A 20,420-nucleotide genomic window follows, 5' to 3' on the forward strand; every position below is an offset into this window, starting at 1 on the left:
CCCGAGTCTCCCGCATGCCCTCAATCACCTCAAACACAGTCACAGCATCTCCCAAGTTCATCGCCCGTTACTGCACAGTCGCAACCGACGCTTCAATTGGACACGAACCTTCCGGACGATGAGAGCGAATCTGGAGCTGTCACGCCAGTACCTAAGGAGGGATCCAAGCGCGCACGAACCTCTCGCGAGTCAAACTCCGTTAGTGGCCGTCGCTTAATGGATAATACCGCATGGACGTACACCGTCTCGGCGTTGCAGGTCCGTATGCTGCGAATTCCAGTGGTCGACTCTGCAACGATCAGAGAGCTGCGGGTGTTTGCGACGATCGACAAACAAGCCGCTCAATCGCGAGGATCGAGATGGAAACAAGAGTTTCAGTCAGTTGGACGATCACCTCAGCGGTCGACTAGGAAGCGAGGACAACGAAACAAATCACTGAGGAGGGTGGAGCCGTATCGACGCAGTGGACTGATCGAAGAGGCCAAGTGGACACGCGGTGAAGGGAAGCTGCAATGGACTTTTCCAATGGAGAAATTTCGTCATCTGAAGGCGTATGCTCCGAGGGTTAAGGCGTTTGTGTACGGTATTGGAGAGGCCGGAGTGGTGAACCCTTGCCGAGCGCAGATCGAGAATCTCGCTCGTCAAGAGAAAGAAGGAGCGATTTTGAGCTTTGGATGGTTCTTTCTCGATCTAAGGTTCGTTAATTTGTTTTAAATTGACATGTCCACCAGTACACTAATCTCAACATACACTTTATGCGCGTTAAGGACCCCAGACCTCCCAGAACGGTGGCTCAAACTGCAAAACTCACCTTTTGGTGGTGAGATTTTGATCTCCAGCACTTTTTTGCCGGTAGAACTATCGCCTGCACGATCGGTAAACAAATCCGTGACACGGTTTGAAGATAATGTGAGAGCAGAGGCCAAAGCAGTGGCAGTCGACGAAGCGGGAGCAATACCAACTGTGGTTTCAGGCGAAAGTGGAGAATATTTGCAGATTGGAGACGGAACTGGTCAAGACATTTTTGTGCTGTCTGTCTTCATCCAGGCAGCTTCTAACCTGCTGAAGGTTGTAGAAACCTCAGTGGGTGAGAACAGACAGGCATTGGAGGAGACGGGATTCTGGCTCAGCTATTCTCTGTTCGATGTGGTAGTCCAGACTGGTATTTTCCATAACCTGAGTGTTGCCGAGTTTTCGCCCATTCGCGATAGTTTCCGCGTGAAGACCAGCTTGAAGGATCTAGCACTCTGTCTCGAGGCTTTAGGGACCCTTTCGGTGTTTTTGTGCTCAGAAAACCGGGTCCTAGCTGGAGTAGAGATTCCGTTGCACCTACTCCTGTCAAAAGGGTTCTTTGCAGAAGGGAGGAACAAGCCGAAACCGGGCGACACTGTTGACGTTGATGGCAAGTTTTCGTTCCCTGACTTCAAAGAAGCCATTATCTCTGCTTCCGTTGCTGTTGAACTCGTGGAATCCAAAGATACCAAAACCCAAGGAGATCGTTTGGTGAATAAGTCCGAACAAAGACCAGAAGCTGAAGTACTGACCCAAGAAATCACAACATTTGACGATGAAACTATACTCGCTGAAGGTGAAGTGGATGCGGCTTCTGAGGTTATATTCAAATTGGACCATGTGCGTTTGAAAACGTCAGCAATTGAGCAGTTTGTTGGTGAAGAAAATGTACGCATTGAGGTGGTTACTGGAGCAGAAAACGTGTCTAGCGAGTTGAAGTTTTGTTCTTACACCAAACACCAAGCATTTGCTACGTGTGGGGATCTTACGGTGGGTTTTGGTCAAATTTCACAACAAGGTGCTCTAGATACACCTATTAGTATCCGATGTTTGTCATCAGTTTCCAATCACTTGGTTGCGTCATCGTCAGCGTCCGCCGAGGTCATTCAGGACGATGAAGGTTATCCCAGATCTATTGCTTACACCATGCTGAATGAGTCCAAGCAAGTTGTGGGGCAGTGCACGTTAATCTGCACACGTAGATCTGATGCTCATGAACGTGAAGTAGTAGGTGATGCAAGCCAAGACGTGCGCCGCTATCGGTTATGTCTCAAGCTGAAATCCGTCCGAGATTTTGAGATGACTGGAGGATATTCGCTGCGGTACCAGAACCCATTTCTCAGCTCAGCGATGGGTATGTATTGACGTTTGCTGCTGGTTAGTATGACAGATGATTGACTTGTTATTTTGATTTTGTGTAGTCACCAGTGACTGGTTCACTGTAAAGGACAAGGGAGAGCTGGAGTCTATGAATTTTTATTGTATGTTCGACTTAGCGAAGAACCCGCTTCAGCTCAAGCAAGAAATGCAAGAGTCTGTCAGAATCGACCTGGTCTGTTATGATGAAGAAACGTAAGCTCTCGAATCATTTCTCGGAATATTAAACCTCGTGGTTATACTCACTGTTCGTGCTATGTGTAGGGTCGGAAGTGCCGTCTTCAGTTTGAGCTACTTGTATTTTTCGGAAGCGCATTTCTGCTGTTCTGAAGACAACTGTGCTGAGATTTTCATGACTCAAACCGACGCAGAAGCTCACTGGCTTGACGTTCACACTGAGTCAAAACTACCTGACACTCACCTTGGACCAGAGGCGTACTCGCACTCGTATCGCAGTTGCTCGATCAACATTCCAATCATCCGTGTTGGTAACGGTAGTGGGTCAACAATGCAACAACAGCATCGTGTGGGTTCCGTCCGTGTTTCAGCATTTTTGGAGGATACTGGAGTGCAGCGTGCAGCACAGAGCGCAGTGTACGTTGTGCTGGTAATATTGTGAGTTGTAAGAAGGCCCATGACGAATACTTGCTTGCTTGTATGTAGGCTTACTCTTGCTCCCCCTTCAGTGCAAGAAAAAATGACCATTCAAGAAATGCCAGATGAATCTCAGTTAGACATGGATGGTTCTACCAGAACGATGCGAGAGCGATCAGCTAGTACGTCTGTCTTACGAGAAGCTGAAGAAACGACTCGCTTGGCGTCGGCAACTAAATCCTCTCCAATGGTTGAAGTGTCTTCTCCTAATCCTCACGAAGAGGAGAGAGCAAGGCAACTACGTGATCGAGAAAAAGAGATAGCGCAACTCAAGGAGGCCTTAGAGCGAGAAAGGAGTGCGTGGAAACAAGAGCAGCACCTTCAGCAGTTGCAATGGAAACGGCGCTTTGCAGAGATGGAAAAAGCGAGAATGGACGAGCTCGAGGAGGAATGGGCACGTCGTGAAGAAGAGCGGAGCAACTTACTGAATTTAGCGCAGGAAGAATATCAGCGCCTCGAACAAACGCTACGGAAATCTTTGGCCGATTTGGAGACGAGAGAGCGTCGCTTAGCTGTGGCCGAGTCTTCTTTGCAGCGAGAACAGGAGGCTAAACGAGACGAGAACGACTCTCTACAGCGGCGTTTAAAGAGTGAGCAAAACCACACATTGTCATTAGCGAAGAAGCAGACAGAAGCTTATGAGCGACGCATCGCTCTACTGGAGTCTCAGCTTAGTGACGCCGAAAGTCGTGCCAAGCAAGTTGAAGCCGATTTTACAGAGTACCGTCAACAGCAACGGAAACTTCCCGAGTCCAAACTTCGAGAAGAGATTGCAGCACTCAAGGGAAATGTATCAGAGCTAGAAAAGCAGAAAATGGCGAAAGATCGGGAGTGCGAGATCGCTCAAGCGAATGTCGAGAAGATGAAAACCCAGTTGGATCAAATGACGAGCTTATTGACCCGAGAGAAGAAGAAACACGAAGCACGGGTGGTGGATGAGCTGGAGAAGCTTCGTGTCAAGTACATTGCTCGAGAGGAAAAATACGTTTTGGATGGAGATCGAGACGAACTTCGAGCGATCAAGAAGCAGTTGGACGACTTAAAGGGGTTTAAGCTGAGGAGCAACAGTGAGAAGAAACGCTCCCATAGACAGCGCTCACATGAGTCCACTTCACCGCCACAACACCGCAATCAGTGGCACACGCAGAGTCGTCAGACTGCATGTGTACATCACGCTCACTCATCAAGTCACCCAGGATCGAGTTTCCACTCTGATAGCGCGTATGGACATGCAAGCGACTGGGAGCCATACGAAGAATCTAGACGTGCAGACACAACCCCGCAGTTGGATCTTCACGAGTCACGGGGCGAACGCGAGTCCTTAATCTATCACCAGGGGGGCTCACTAGCGACGGACAAAGCCGACACAGACCAAGGACAAAGAGCGTTAGAAAATTCAGACGATACCTTCGTCGGACCACTGGACACTGAGCTAGGTCGTCTACAACGCGAGCGGAAGTTGTTGCTGGCTAGTGGGGTATACGATGCCCAAAGCTACCTGGTACGCGAGCTCGACCGACTCATCAGCGTCACGATATCAAATGCTGACCACCAAAGGCAGTAGCGTACAGTAGATAGACATGATTTCTGCTATTGCCGTGATGAACTTTGGGCTGTATTTCGGGTTTGGCTTTCATGACGGCAAAACTCTACTCATCTGGTTCTTATACTTTTCAAAGGCCTGGTTCAGCACCGTGAAAAGCACTTTCGCCTCCAGTTGCTCGGGCACCGTAGCTCCTCGTAATTTGTCGGGGTGAACAACGCGAATGATGTTCCTATACAGATAAAACAACACCCCGTAAGCGACAACAATAAGGACGATCCACAGCATCGCTGGACTCACCGGTAGGCCTTACGCACTGTATCATCGTCAGGAGATTGTACCACCATCAGTTGGCATTTCTTAAGCGCATCATTCGATGAGATTTGGTCCAACGTGAGAATCATGTGCAATAGTTCTTTGCCAAACGCCCACATCTCCACACGTCGATGAATATCTCCCCGAACAGCGTCAGCTTCATCAGCCTCAAGCTTCTTCTTCATCTGCAACTCATGGCGTTCGCGCAAACGCGCTTGTTGGCGAAGATACAGCTCTGTGTCCGCCATCGTAGGCTCGGGAGGTAGCGGTGGCGCCTCAGTCGATGGCGTTCGCTCTTCCTCCGCCTCACTTTCTGACGTCTTGCTCTCACTCTTCCGTCTAACGTTACGACGAGGCTGGCCATCAACATCCACACTGTCATCTCCGTGCGGTCGCGGCGGGTCATTCGGTTGAGGTGGCGAGGATACTTGAGGCTCTTTCTGATGCTGCTTGCTATTCATCTGCTGTCGCATCTGTGAAACACGAACCGTTTTCATACTGGCCGGTCGTCTTCTCCCATTTCGCCGCGCTTGCTGCTGCTTCCGTTTCCGTTCGCGTTCCTCTTGAGCCATCTTTTCCCATTCCTTTTCGTACTCTTCCTTCTTTTTCGTCTCTTCGTGCTCCTTTTCTTGCTTGCGCTTCAGTTTCTCATTGCGCTTCTTCGCTCGAGCCTCCATGTAGTCATTCATGCGACTCTTGCTTGCGCTATGCGAGTTGTCACCTCCACTCAAGCTTCGCTTCTTTTCTCGACTTTTGGAAGACGTAGGCGAGCGAGACGAACGCTTGTCGTGGCGATCTTGGCCCGGTAAACTGCTCTTACGAACTTTCCTGTGAACCTCAGTCTTGATTTCGACTGTGCTAGCGTCTTCGTCCGATGAAGATGAATCGGATGAAGAAGACGACTCTGACAGACTGTCGACCTTCTTGGCATCCACGTGAAGAGGCTGGCTCTTTTCCACATCAGGCTCGTCAGCGTCGTCGTCTGAAGAGGACGAGAAAGATGAAGAAGACGAGGAAACTCTACTGAAAGACGGCGATTCTCCAGGCGTTTCGACGCGTCCCCGTGTCTCCATAGGATCAGCAAACCGTGTTGGTAACTGGGTCGGCTTGTCAGACGCCTCACGCAGCTGTTGACTTTCAACGCCATCGTCTTCTGATTCACTTAAGCTGCTTGAATCCGCGTCGGCTCCTGCATCGGATTGAATCAGTTGCGACGGTATATCCACATGGACCGGGGAGGCAAAAGGCGGAGGCGCCTCGTGCACAGAAAGTGGAGGAGGGGGAGGTGGCGGTGGCATGTCTTCGTCCGATGAATCGCTTGAGGATGACTCGCTGCCAAAAATGCTATCGCTGGACTCGTCTTCATGATGCGACGGAGACTTTGCCACGTACATACGAGGACGCTCCTTCAACACCTTGCTATGAGCGAATCCTTGACGCGGAGGAAGCGGTGACGAAAACCCAGCTTCACCTGTCGTCGCTCCTTCGGCTGCCTCGTCTTCAGCTTTAGCCAAATTCACCCCGTTCCGAGGAGACGAAACTCGTTTGAATCTAGAGGAAAGCTTCTCAAAGAAAGTCACGGACGTGTTAGCGGACTTACCATTAACCGTGGTAGTCTTGTCCTCTGCTGGCTTTTCCGGAGGATCTAAAGTGACTTTGATCGTTTGGGCGGAAGCAGCACGACGCTTGCCTTCCCTTGGTTTAAGGGCATCATCTCCAAAACTCGAAGCAGAAAAGCCCCGCGAGCGTCCCTGGCCATGACCTGGACTTGAGGCAGCACTTGCAGGAGAACTAAGTGCAGGTGCGGCATCAGCAGCAATTGGACTGGATGGAGCGGACCCTTTACCCGCTGTAAAGTCAAAGCTTGCTAGCTCTGCCTCAGCTACCACTGTCGCGATGCTGTCTCTAGCGTTTGCTGCATGATTTCTAGCCTCCGACGGTGCTGCATCGGGAAAGAAACCAACAGATGCCGCTGTAGCCGCCGCAGTTTTGACCCCCACAGTGTCTTGCAGAGCTGTCAACTGCTTGCGTAGGTATTTCTTCTCTTGCTGTTCTTTCTCCAGTTGGAAGTTGAGTCCCCGACCAATCGCCTCTGCATCCTCACATCTCTTCACCAAGCTCTGAAACTCATCACTTGCCATCACCTGCGCCGCAGTGGGTTTCTGATGTGTTGTAGACACCAACTGTTGCTCCACTTGGCGCAATTTCTCAACCAGCGTCGCATTTTCAGTCTGAAGTCGCGCCTCCGCTGCTTGAAGAAGTCGGTCGTGCTTTTTATTCTGCGCTTCGAGTTCTCGATGCAGCTCTTTGTCCTTCAACTCACGTTCTCGTCGGGTCGTCTCTTCTGTCGACGCAGCATCAGCACGCAGCTCATCACACTGCGCAGTCATCGCCGATAATCTCGTCTGCAGCTCGGCCATCTGCAGTTCGTACTGCTCTGAGTGTCGTGCCATCTTCTCGCTCGCCTTCATCAACTGCTTGTTGCGCTTCTCAATAATACGTTGGCACTCCTTGGTGCGAATGGCACTTTCCTCTTTCTCCTTATTAGCTTCATTGAGTCTGGCTTCTAGCTCCTCAGCACGTTGCTGGGCCGTCTCTAGTTGCGCTATGAGCGCCTTCATCTCCGACTGTTTCTGGCTCTGACGGAGCTTCACGCGCTCATGGAACGTCTCGAGCGAGTCCCCAGCGTCATCGTCGTTTTCAAACAAGCCCTTTCTCTCCAAGGAGTGTCCTCCATTGTCCCCCGAATTGGCAGATGAGCTTAGTGACGTCGTCGAAGTGGAAAACATGGTACGACGTCGGAAATCTCCGCCTGACATCGAATTCGACTGCGTATTGGCCGAGCGACTTCGTGCCATGGCACCTAACATAGGCGGAACCGCACCCACTCGCTGGCTACCATCATTCTCTCCGTCTGAGGCGTCACTATCCCCCGAGGAAGACGAAGAAGATGAGAAAAGCCCCCCATTGCGCCCACGACTGCTGTTACCCGACGGAGCTCGTGCACTTGGGAACAACGGGCCGTCTGCAGACGAAAATTACATTGTTGGGTGACTAAGAGAGAGGGGAACGAGGTGAGCTTGCTACAGAGACCTACCTTTTGCCCTGGGGCTGACCGTAGCGCGCCGCATGACGTCAGCACCGAACTCGAGCTTTGCAGATTCTGAGAACTGACGTAACCAAGGGGTACACAGGTTACGCCTTGTAACTAAATGGTTACGTATCACTGTCTTTAGTGAAGTGAAGAGACTACGTATCACTGTCTTTAGTGAAGTGAAGAGACTTGACCCAAAAGCGCAACGGTTGGATCAATATCCGAAACTCGATGCCCCCAAAGATGGCGACGGCGAGTGCAGGTGGCAGCTCGAATGACGATGTGGAGAAGCTCAAACGGAAGCTGCGTAAGCGGGTCACCCAGGCGGTGGACGCAGTGTGCGGCGAATGGTCACGCACACAGCAGCAAAAACCTACGTCTCTGCAGCAATCGGATGTGAGTATGGATCGGTCTTACGGCAGTTGCCGACAACTCGTGACCTATATATCGGAGAACATGGCTACATCGCCTGGCTTCATAGAGCAGATGGACCGAATCATACTCGCGTGCTTTAGTGGCGCCTCCAAGCGTGTGCTTAGTTCAGTGGCGACGCAGGAGGTCTGGTTCCGAGCTTCGGACGAGGAGGAGGACGTGGAGGTGGAGGTAGGGGAGTCCAGAGAGGCGACAACGGGACGCATTAGTCGTAGGGGTCCTAGAGGACACGCGAAGCCTATTCAGAGAGCAGCAGATAGTGATGAGGTTGTCATCAAACAGGAGAGAGCTGAAAGGGAGAGTGCTACTCCTGGCACTACTGCTTCCGGTAGAGCGGTAGCAGACGATGCAGGACTTGAAAGGCGCGAGGTGGCGGGCTCATTGCTCACGAAGCGCCCGAGGAGCAGGACCAGCAAGAAGAAACTGTCCACGAAGAAACCATTGCAGGAATTAGTGCTGGAGCCGAAGAAGGCGCCTCGGCGTCGACCGGAGGTGAGCTCTGCAGAGGAGAGCGTCGAGGCCGATACAGATACCGACGAGGAACAGAAGGAGCTTAATAGACCCAAAAAGAAAATGGTGTCGCAACAGCATGAAGACGTAGTGGTCTCTGCAATCCCGGTGGAGGATGAGCAAGGGCTTCTAACGTTCAAAGAGGCCATTGGAGAACTGTGCTACCAAGACCGACGTACGCCCGAACAGACAGCATTTTTCAAAGAGCGGCTGCGCAAGTCAATTCAATTTGTAGATGCGTTATTGTGCCACCCACCACCAGGTAAAATGTGTACGCGAACTTGCAACAAAATTCGAGGGTCAATGTGTAAGAGCACTGCGCCATGCAAAGATAAGATGTGCCGTATTTGGCACGACGTTGAAGCTCACACTGATCGCTGCAAAAACTCCAAATGCGAGTTTAAACTTCGAATCCTAGTGCGGGAAACCATGTACAAGCTCCACGACAAGCAGTTGGAAATAAAAAATGCGAGCCAGAAACTGCGGAGAAAGAACTCTTCGTTGGACGAATTGAATACCACCGAGCTCAGTGAGCCCGGCACATTCGCTGATGCAATCGCCACACTTGAGAGTGAGATCGAGAAATTGGAGCAAGAACTAATCACCGAAGAAGCTGAAATGGCCGAAATCAATGGAACGCTTGAAAGATATTGGGCCACATTGAACGAGATCGGGATCGAGACCAGACACGATGATATTGACAACTTTCCAGAATTTGTTGCGCATTACGCGAACAAGAAGAAGCGCAAATAGACCAAAGGTCAGAGAGAGAGAGAGAGAGAGAGAGAGAGAGAGAGAGAGAGAGAGAGAGCATTTTGCCGCTTTATTTTCTACATACTACTTTGATTCTAAAAATAGTGAATCTCACTGCATTTAAGCATGTTTAAATGAATACCCGAAGACGTGGTAGTATATTCTTGTGAGTTTCGCAGACTCGGCTGGTGTGTGTGTAAGTGTATGTGTGTGTGTGGGGGGGGCGTCGGTGGGAATGCCAAGCAAGGTAGAAATTGTATTTCCGCCACAATAGCGTTGAAATGTACCATGTAATAGCTTTCATCCAAACGCACATGCGATCCGCCAATAGGCCATAGGTTCCTTTATCCATTACACTTTTGTTTTGGTCTCGACTGAATCCGCGTTAACTGCATTTATGCCGATGCTACGGCGGTTTGTCAAGTTGTACGTGCTGCATGCTACGGCAATTGCGCATCACGAAGCTAGCTGTGCCTCACAGCCTACCTTACTCGTTTCAGGCGCATGACTACTTCAATCATGTCGATCGTAACGCCTGTAGCAGCTATTCTAGCCGGTAAAATATCCTCTCTAGTCACTCCGATTTCCTGACAGACCCACTAACACTATGCAATATTGGATCAAACTTCTTTTAGTCTAAACCGCCAGTACTATTTTTTTAGTAAGGCCCGATCTCCTGTTACTGGATGATCGCTGTCTACACGGAAGGTCGGAGATGATACTCACAGCTCAGGACCTCAGGCTGATCACACCTCAAGCTGTAGTAGGTCTTAAACAACTAAAATGCTGTTAGCTTTTTATGAGTCTGTAGGCTGACCAGGCGGGGCTTTTGAAAATCGTACCAGCTCGAATTCGCAGTAGGTGCGATAACCTTTGGCCCCACCTTACAGTGTAGTCTACTATGCCGTCCAAAAGTCTGCATCAGACATAAGAGTCGATGGGCAAGCACCGGTATATGTCACGGTTTGCTCGCTCCACACTTACATTAATCCACGGACTGTAGGCCAGCTTGAACTCGTGTCGTACGTTGAGCCTTCGACAACCTTCCTTTATAATTTCGTGTGTAAAATGTGATCCTTTGTAGCTTCTCGACCGCGCAGGCAACCCGTATCTGCTATTTCTATCATGCATCGCATCTGCCACCAACACTAGTCGTACACAACTTTCGGCAAGGTATCGGGCACTTTCAAAACGATCTCCAAAAGACAAAAAGCTAAAAATGCATCAGCACGTGAGTGAAGTGTAGGAATACACGTCAAAGGGTCCTTGAAAGCACGTCATCAAAGCATCTCGACCACGGTGTCCTTGATGACAACAGTGCCACCAAACTTAGAATCGTTTTGAGCTGATCAGTTGAGCTTCTTGGTATATAATAAATATCCTTGATACACCTTTCATTGACGTCATCCCCTTTGTCGAGCGAGGTCGCTAGTCTCCAAATTTCTTTGTATATACAGTAAAGGTAGAACTAGACAATTCCAAATCTAGATCATCTACCGTAGAAGGTTTTTGCTAGGCAGTTGTGAATGTCGGTTGGGTGGTGAGGATTGTATGTCACTGAAACATAATTTTTCTTGTTGTCACTGCACTTTCGTTCAGGCCGTTGCTCAGACCACGCAGTTGTCTCCCGGCTCCGTTTCCGCAGTCGTACCAGGTTGGGACGCAACGTCGAGTCGGGATTACCTGTCCACCTTAACCTCTATTGATCTAGACGTTGAACGTTTCATCAATGTGCTATGCACAGCGAAACTTTATTAACCCCTCTGTTACCAACGTCGTAAGTTACGACTTTGAGTAGGGCGAAAGTCGTAACTTACGACGTAATTCGAGCCTTTAAACAGAAAATGGCTCGAAAAAAGAGGACACGATACTTTAACCAAGTCAAAGTTTGGAGGCAAATTATATAACAAATGTAAAAGAAAGGGTGGGGGAAGGGTAGATGTGCTGCACCGAACAGAATGATGAGTGGCCGAGAGCGCCGACTCGAGCCACTGGTGTCTCATTCAAGAACTTGCCACCATGGCGAGAGTTCGATCAAGTACGCGGACGAAGCAATCAGCAGTTGCCAGCACGATGGACGTGCGTGCCATCGACTTCAAGCATCTCTGGCGGCAGCTACGCGCAAAGGGATGGACGTCGAAGAGACATTCCGGTGGACTTGCGAAGGAGTGGACGTACACGTCGCCGGACGGGAAGTCGCTTACTAGTGCGAAGCTCGTATATGGTTATGTGCTTCATTTGTCTAATTTATATCACTTGTCTAGAAGAGGATGCTGTAATGGCTTATGCAATCGAGACTGGGCTTATTGCTGAAGAGAGTGGGCGACAGTGAGAGGGAGGTGGGCAGTGATGAGGTCGTGCCGGTGGACGTTACAGTGACGGCGTCACAGATAGACACATCCATCGCGCTGTCGGCCAACACCTTATCGGCGATGTTTGGCACGGACAGTGACCCCCAGTCGGAAGCGGAGGATCAGTTGGAGCAGTCGGATCGAGAGATGGTCGTGGGGGCGTTCCAGCGGCTCCTGTCAGGCGCCGAGTCGAGCAATTCGGACGACAACGATGATGGTTGCGCCAGTGTGGAGGAGGAAGGCGCAAGTGTGTGTGGAGGTGAGACTGTAGAGGATGACTGCCGTGTGGCACTGCCGGTAACCGACGTGAATGTTATGGGCGATGGAGATCTTTCGGATGAATACGAGGCCGTCGATTCTAGTGGCAGCGACAGCAGCGACAATAGTGGCGACGATATCATCGTGAGGCGTGAGTACCCCGACGACACACTTGAGGACGATGAAGACGTTGCTCTGATGGACGACGCATTTGTCGAGGCGTTAGGTGGCAAATTAACACTGGAGTCGATCGACAAGGCCGCACTCCGGAGCTTTGAGTGGAGTCCTCCTTCGTCCATCTTCGAAGCTGACAGTGGAGGGTACCCTCGCCTGTCTACGGACGTCGCCGTACCGATCAGGGAGCTACAGGACATTGCGGATTCTCCCTTGCTGCTTCTATTTTACTTCCTACCAAAATCACTGTGGGTTACCATCACCAAGGAGACAAATCGCTACAAGAAGCAGACAGTACACGCCAGAGCTAAGCGAATCCGACAGAAGCAAATATAACGCACTGTACCAGCCCCCGAGACTGTTAAGCAGATTGAAAGGCGATTGCGCGTCGAGGCTGCGTACGAAACGCATGAGATACTCCACGTCATTGGGCTCTTAGTGGCAAGAATGCTGAACCCAATGACGCGTCGCTTTTCTCGGCATTGGTCAATGACCGAAGACGGTGCAATACCTGCCGGAAACTTTGGCATGTTCATGGCTCGAAACCGCTGCACGTCAATTCTTCGAGACTTCCATGGCGTGAACAACGAAGCCCCACGGATTCGAGACAAATTGTGGAAGTTACGGCCTGTTGTCGACACGTTGCAAACTCGGTTTCGATCTGGCTGGTCACTCGGCAGTAAGTTCTCGTTTGACGAAGGCGTACTACCAGCCACGTCCAAGCGCAACACCACGCGGATGTTTATGCCCGACAAGCCCCATCGATACGGAACCAAGTTGTTTATGGCTTGCGATTCTGTGAGTGCATACTGCCACCGGTAAGTTTGTTTCGTTTAAAAATTATGTCGTAACTTACGGCTTGAATTGTAATACGATATTTTATTACGTCGTAACTTACTACTATAGATTCGAGGTGTACGTCGGAAAGCGTGAGATTGAGGATGGTGATCAGCAAGCAGTCGACGACAGGACGGGGGCTGCTGCAGTTATTCGAAACATGAAAGTTGTTCTGGGAGATCGATCACAAGGGTTTCGATTGGTAGTGATCGATCGATTTTACTCGTCTATCCCACTGGCTATTCAGCTTCTATCGATGGGTATCTACGTGGTGGGAACGATCATGGTCAACAGACTGGGGCTCGACAAGCAAGTTATTGAGAACCGTAAAACACGTCCTCGAGCGATTGAGCGTGGTACTTTTGCGTTCTCTCGCTCCACTGCTATACCGACCATGATAGCTTGCCACTGGTGGGACCGAAAGCTGGTCCACTACCTGGCCACGGGTCCGGTCATGGCAGAGGACTCTATTCGTCGTAACGTCAAGATGGTCGGGCCGTCTTGCGTCAAATGCCCAAAGTTAGTTACTGATTACCAACGCTGGATGGGCGGAGTTGATGTACATGATCAACTTCGCCTGCAGTCCTATTCAATCCAAACGGCTTTCCGTTTCAGGAAGTATTACAAGTCACTGTTCATGGGTTTCATGGACATGGCACTCGTCAATGCGTATCTCACACACAAGGAAACATGCCGGATCAAGAGGCTGGTACCAAAAAATCGTGAAGAATGGTATCTTCTACTTCATAAGCAATTGATGCAACTCAAAGCCGACGACTTCATTGAAGCTACTGCTCCTACACCTTCTCCTATGGCTCGCTCTCGCAAGCGCCGCCGACTAGACGGTCACAAACACATCCAGTTCGACGACTGGGTCACCGTTTCAGGCACCCAAAAGCGCCGGCAACGCTCTTGCAAAGTATGCGCTCTTCTACGAGGCGATCGAAAAAAATCCTTTCAAACGACCTATTATTGTGAGGATTGCTCACACGCAGACGCAAAGTGCTTCCTCTGCCCCAAGTCGCGCCATAGCTACGGAGGCGTGCGCAAAACATGCTATCAGATTTGGCACGAAGACTTTGACAGTGGGGCTTCCATCCCAGCATCGCTCGGCAAGCGAGTCGTCTTGCGACGATCAGCCAAGGCTGGTACTCGAAAACCAACCCGGCGTGAGCTGCTCTGTCAACAAGACGGCGAGGCCGACAATGAAGAGGATCAGCCAGCTCAGCAATCGGCAATCGTTTGAATGCGTTTGGACAGCACTTAGTTTATGTAAATGTAGCTCTCTCTCTGTTGTACGAGGATCTCTACGGATGTGTAAATAGGCATCTGCTTCGACAAAAACAATACTTGAACGTCGTAAGTTATTGCTTTTCGTGATACGACGCGCTCATAATGTCGTAACTCATACGACGTAGCTCAGAATATCCTCTGACAGTTTATAGCGGGAATCCAGTGTGGAAAAGACACATCCATACAAATAAATATACTAAAATAAAGTCGTAACTTACGACGTAAAATAGGCGGTTCCAACACGGATCTTCTGGTAACTGAGGGGTTATCTTGGTCGACCACCTTAGCAGCATATCACAACTATGCTTATTGCATTCCTTACCTGGTGCAAACACTAGACCGATTTTCGCAGGATCGGTCGCGTACAGATATCGGCTAAGCTGATGCTGTACAGATTAAGGACAACCCGTGGGGCGTCCCGGTCAGCTGAAAGCCAGATTTGTTTTAGATGACATACACCAAAATTTGTCCAAAGGTGGAAGTGACCTTCACACACGGTCTTCATCTGACCTCGGTTGCACTCAAGATACGTCCGTAGCAGCGAAATCGCCATAATGCCAAGAACAAGTGAAGACGAGCGTAAGACGCCGTCGGGGCATGGAAACACGTTACCGGGGGAGGTGGCGTGCTAGTACACAGTGCCTCCCAAGCGATGTTAGAAGTTCCGTTGTCCCAGTCGCCAAAAAAGATAAGTCACACTGTATCGAAACACGCCAGTCGCCGTGCGCAATTGGAGGAGAAAATTCACAGTCATATTCGATAGAATAGAATATCCATCGGCTCCATTTCAAGTGAGTGCTTCCTCCAGCCCTCACTGGATTGACTCCTAGCCGAACCTCAACAAGTCGTTTCAATACATTCATTCTCAATCCGGACTCCTCTGGAACGACTGGTTTGTTTCCATGAAGCAAGCGTCTGTCGGGGCACTTTTATTTTTTTATTCGATCTAGGTTTCGCGACTTTCCGCTCATCAGTTTTTTTAAGTCGCGTCCATGGTTGATTCAGCTGCCCATGCATTTTTATCGTTTTTCGGTTTCCAAATGACCTGGATTGCTTCGATTTGGAAAACGGATCCTTACCTTCTTGCTCGAGGGCATATTGGTTGATGAGAGTTGATTGCTTTGGCACACGGCCCACGCCTCTTGAAAGCACCACTCAGTTTCATCCTCCATATTTACGTTATGGGCTGGGGCTCTGAGCCCTCCAGTAGCTTGCATTTAGCTACTTGTCGCTTCAAGTGAACGGCAACCCTTCATCTTGTTTAATAAATTACGGATCGCAAAATAACGCGTCACTCGTGACTAAATGTCAAATTTGCCCTAGTTCAATTTTTTTTCCTTTCTAAACAGCTCATTTACTGGTGGTAGCACTTGCTTCGGGTAGGCTTCCGTGATGGCATAAAATTATTTCAGTAGATTTGTTCGCCAACACATCTTCGGACACTGCATAGTTCGCCTCGTCAGCTTACACGCCTCGATACAGCCTCATATTCCCTATAGTCGCTTCTTCATACGCCTTACGAAGCATGGTCCATGTTATCAAATCGTCATGCTAAGTGGAGGCCCCTAGAGCTGACGCAGCCACAGCAAAGATCGGCTGCGGTATGCGACCAACAGCTGACGAGCTCTCGACGAGGTCATTGGCATGTTCATTTTGTCAGTCTAGACCGTCTCAGTAGCACTCGGATCACGCTCAATCAGGTCGTTTTTTTGTCGTAGTCGCCGGTCATTATTTTTGTCCTTCAGTAAGTCATGGTCGCGAGACCCCTCAACTAAAGAATTCGTTGTAGTCTGTCCTGCGCGAAACGTGTACTGTAAAGGAAGGCCCAAATTTATTATGAGTGCTAATGCGTAGGTTCTTCTGTCACTTCCTTGCCAAGTCGGTCCACCCCGCTTGGGTATCTTAGATCCTAAATTGTTGTCAGCGCGATATTGCATTTAGTGCGATACTCTTTAAGTAGATGGACGCTTGCAAACACAGAATCTCCTTAATACACACGTGTAGCACTGCTCAGTTTGATTTCCTAAGTAGAAACATCTTTGCGGTGGCAAGTTTAAAGGTAACGGGTTCATAGAGCAGCAGTACCGTAGCAATTCCACCCTGTATGTTTCTTCATCGAGAGTAAATAAGCTGCTTTACTAGTTAGTAGCTCTTTATGGACGTAGAGAAGTGTCGTCAATGGGACCCGGGAAGAGCCATTAGATTGTCGAGTCAATGCCTTCGTTCATGTAGATGCCTTCGACATACCCCTAATCCGTTTTGCAATACCTCAGCTCTCAAATGACGTGAAGCTCCGGAATAGAGCTGCTTACGCGTAAGCTCAACAGCTACCTAAAACGCTCTGCCGGGAATCACATGATCTATTTTTCAATGTGCTTGGTATGAATGAGAAATTGGCTGAAGTACTCAAGGAAAGGCGATGCTGCGTTCTGCAGATGATTTTATTCAGGCCGTGGGGCAATAACCGATGAAGCCTCTTTCGTGTGTGTCAGACCGATGATAGGTTGAACGGAAAAGGACACTATCGAAGGAAGGTTTTACTGCCCTTTTTGAGGCTCTTACTGACGGTGTGACATAAAGCGCATCTGCGCGAGCGTGTACTGGCAGTTGTCTTCGATGTACTCGACGAGGGCTTCTTCCATTTCGGCATGAGATTGGTGCATTTGCACGTGCACCTCCCCTCTTTTTGGTAACGGCGGAGCCAAGCTGGACAATACTGCGCGGGGGTTTACAGAACGTCGTTGCATTTCGCGACAGGCGCCCAGTCTCGCCCCTCTACGTTTGCACTTAAAGCCCGCTTCCGTGCTGCTAGTCCTTGCTTTCATTCCTTGCCCTCGACTGGTGTTGGGAAAGTGGGGATTCGTTGGCTGTCCAATGTATTACACTAAATTCAGATTGCTCTAAATACTAAATGAATAATTTTTTTTGATATTTGAGTGTTAAGTCGCTACTTTAGTCCACTTAAGTTTACACTTTTGCGAACTAGAATTGTTATGGAGGAAATGGTTTACCGGTAGCATCCATAGGATTAGGGACATCAAAGAAGAACGCGCTAAATTTGTTTTGGAGCATTCCCCACATCTGTTGTTCTTGTCTAACCTTGATTCTGATGGAGAACCAGGTCTTTTTTTGCCAGCTGAGTGGCCATCATGACTCTGTTTTGGTGCATCCGGTAGTGTCATTTAAGAAATCTGAAATGATGTGCTGGTAAATCAGACAAGATGATTAACTAAGAGAAGGCTTTATGAAATCTTAAATTCGATAAGATCTCTTGGAAAGACGTACCCCCATCTGGAGTGAATTCTAAAAGAGAGTTCTGAGAATGTTTTGGCCAATAGGTAACAAAACCAAGTGGTGGATATTTCACTAAATCACTGCTCTAGCTTGCAATAGATCGAGTCTATTATGATTAGCTTGTTTTTTTAGCAGTAGATATTGAACATCGATGGCGAGCTCTAATGGATAGGTATTGTTCAGTCATCAGTATATTTGCGATTACACTGTGCCACTAATTATTTTGCCAAGCTTAATGTCTCACTAAGTCTCCTCAAAATCCGACTGCGAGCTCGCTGACGAGAACGACGGTGAGAACGACGACGAGAGCGACAGCCTCGTTCAAATGTTTTGGTCAGCAGCCAAGCGTGCGTCACGGCGACGACGATAGCGTCGCTGGATGGATGCACGTCTTGAGTGCTCTTGCTCCGCCATCGAGGCGTATTGGCCCATCACGGACCGGTAGAGCCGACCATCGTCAGCCCGGAGTAGGTTGATGTCAGTGTGGAGGTTTATTAATGCGAAGCACGATTCTACACAGGAGGCACACATTCGCCCGAAAAGGTTCTCCACTAGCACTCTTTCCGACGAGACCTGAGCATTGCGAGCGAGCTCATCCGACGTCAACTCGCCGTTGCATGGCTTTTCTTGGGGTGGGCCATACGAAGCATTGTAGCACCGCCTTCTGGGCGAAATCGTCGTGGACTAAGGCGTTGTCCTCGACGAGACGCCGCAGAAGCTCTGCAGCATGAACGGGGGTGGCACTTCGAGCCATTTGCAGTAAGTTTCCGAATGAGACTTCGTAAATTTGCCCAACGCTTCCGTCAGAGCGCTGTCTGCCAACCAACAGATTGGTTGGTGACCATTTGATCTAGCAAAGTAGCTGTTGACAATCAATTTACTGGGTTTCAGATAGTAATACTGATCTCAAATTATTTGGAAAGTGCTCCATTCAGGGCAGGGGTAACTGATCATTTTGTGGATGGTTGGCTAAATACACAGTTATATTTATAAACTCCAGAACTGTCTTATTTGCCACAGTAACTCATCAATTGGTAGGAAGGGTCTATTCCAGCTCTATTAATATTCCTTTTGTAAAAAGGTCGCCGTGGATTTGTTTTGATGTTTGTGGATATTTATAAAAGTCTTGTTATTTTCCTACGCGTTCCCGAAAACTTTGTAAGTGGCAATTTGCCAGTGGCAAACATCGCGATGGCGCGCTTCAAGACCGACGGTGGTGTGGTAGAGGTGCAAAGAGCAACGCCTGCTGTAGCGCGGCGTCTGCGTGAGAGTCTGGCTAAAACCACGCGCTTGCTGGCCGACTTCGAGCGGGAGCAGTCGCGGGGTGAGGTCTCAGTTGAAGTCTACCAGAAATGTTGCAAGCAGCTAGTCTCGTACATGGCAACGCATATGAACACGTCGGGGGATTTTGTGGAGCAGATGGAGACAGTTATCCTATCCAGTTACAATAACCACTCCCAACCGGATCTGAGTTCGTTCTTGACTGGAAGTTTGTACGCTCGTTACAACGGCAATGGGCCTGGCACCCCAGCACTTCGAGAACCCACATTTAGGACGGACACTGCTGTGGTTGCTGTACTCCACTTGGTGTCGCCAATGCAACCGCGGCCAGCGTACGGCAGACCTGCTCCCCTCACATCGACTTAACTGTTTCAACGCCGCCAATAGTTAGTCGCGGTGGTAAGCGGCAATTACCGAGAGGGCAATCAGCTTCGCAAAATTCAAAGCGATCTTGTTACTCTGTGGCACGGAACTTGTATGGCACTGGGACATTCAACTGCGAGGAGAAAGAAGAAGACAGCGAACCGGAGAGTACGAGAGACTCAGAAACGGAAACTGAGTCGGAGCTAGAAGGAAGTGAACGGCAAGGTTCAGTGCCACGAGTACTTGCGATCCCATTACAAAATGGCGGGAGTGGTGGACGATCTTCGCGGCCATGCACAAGTGACGACCCGTCAAAACGATGTCTTTTTTATAAGACACGCCTCAAAGCTGCAATAAAGCTGGTAGACGCGGAAAACTGTAGTCCACCTCCAGAAATGATGTGTACTCAGGGATGTCTGAGAATTCGACCACGAATGTGTGAGACGCATCGCACTCAAAGTGGGAATTCCACGCCATGCCACAACGGAATGTGTTGTGTGTGGCGTGAAATCGACACCCACATAGTGCGATGCCAAAACTCTCAGTGTGAGTTTAAGAATGCTGTAGGCCTGCGCCAGACGATGCATGTCATTCAACAACATGAAATGAAGCTTGAAACTACAAAGAAGAAGTTACAAGCGACCAAAAACGCATTGCTTGGTGAAGGTGACGAGTGTTCCCGAAGTCACCTCGAGAATAAAATTGAGAGATTGGAGAACAAGTGTACCAAACTTGAAGACGCTATTCTCCTTCACAAAGACAGAGAGCGAGCTTTTAAGATGGACCTGAACATCCTAAAAGTTGATTTCTCAAACGACGAGGCAGAGGAATTGCCAAGCTTCCAGAGTCATTACGCGAGAATTAGGTCACAGGAATGAGTGATAAGGTACTTTATGTAAGTGTTTATGTATTGCTGTATTGAATTCTGTGCTTCGACTAGCTTGCTCCCTTCTTCTTTGATCGTCAATATCCAACGATCTGTCCAGTACAAGGCAGATACCTTCAATAAACGACGATCTTCAGCTAAATGTTCTGAGCGAGAGACATCAATGGATCACTTGCACCTCCTTTCGAGTTGCAGTACACGTGAGTGAGCTTC

At 49.3% G+C, this 20,420-nt stretch overlaps 4 protein-coding genes across 4 annotated transcripts; 3 read left to right on the forward strand and 1 right to left on the reverse strand.

The window, feature by feature from the left end:
• Positions 1–216: 216 nt before the first annotated feature.
• On the forward strand, positions 217–1,642 carry PITG_03503 (uncharacterized protein; the record flags this gene model as incomplete). The annotated part of the gene is made up of 4 exons (XM_002906525.1): positions 217–695; positions 768–852; positions 922–1,464; positions 1,595–1,642. The coding sequence occupies 4 exons, from the start codon at positions 217–219 to the stop codon at positions 1,640–1,642; spliced, it is 1,155 nt and encodes a 384-aa protein (XP_002906571.1).
• A 1,551-nt stretch (positions 1,643–3,193) lies between these two features.
• PITG_03504 (uncharacterized protein) lies at positions 3,194–4,148 on the forward strand (the record flags this gene model as incomplete). The annotated part of the gene is made up of 2 exons (XM_002906526.1): positions 3,194–3,890; positions 4,042–4,148. 2 exons carry the CDS (start codon positions 3,194–3,196, stop codon positions 4,146–4,148), a joined length of 804 nt encoding a protein of 267 aa, XP_002906572.1.
• Positions 4,149–4,456: 308 nt separating this feature from the next.
• On the reverse strand, positions 4,457–7,812 carry PITG_03505 (uncharacterized protein; the record flags this gene model as incomplete). The annotated part of the gene is made up of 4 exons (XM_002906527.1): positions 4,457–4,598; positions 4,667–5,243; positions 5,376–7,706; positions 7,779–7,812. The coding sequence occupies 4 exons, from the start codon at positions 7,810–7,812 to the stop codon at positions 4,457–4,459; spliced, it is 3,084 nt and encodes a 1,027-aa protein (XP_002906573.1).
• Positions 7,813–8,018: 206 nt separating this feature from the next.
• On the forward strand, positions 8,019–9,470 carry PITG_03506 (uncharacterized protein; the record flags this gene model as incomplete). The annotated part of the gene is made up of 1 exon (XM_002906528.1): positions 8,019–9,470. The coding sequence occupies one exon, from the start codon at positions 8,019–8,021 to the stop codon at positions 9,468–9,470; it is 1,452 nt and encodes a 483-aa protein (XP_002906574.1).
• Between the last annotated feature and the right edge of the window lie 10,950 nt (positions 9,471–20,420).

Source organism: Phytophthora infestans, genomic scaffold, assembly GCF_000142945.1.
Source record: "Phytophthora infestans T30-4 supercont1.4 genomic scaffold, whole genome shotgun sequence".
NCBI lineage: Eukaryota > Oomycota > Peronosporomycetes > Peronosporales > Peronosporaceae > Phytophthora > Phytophthora infestans.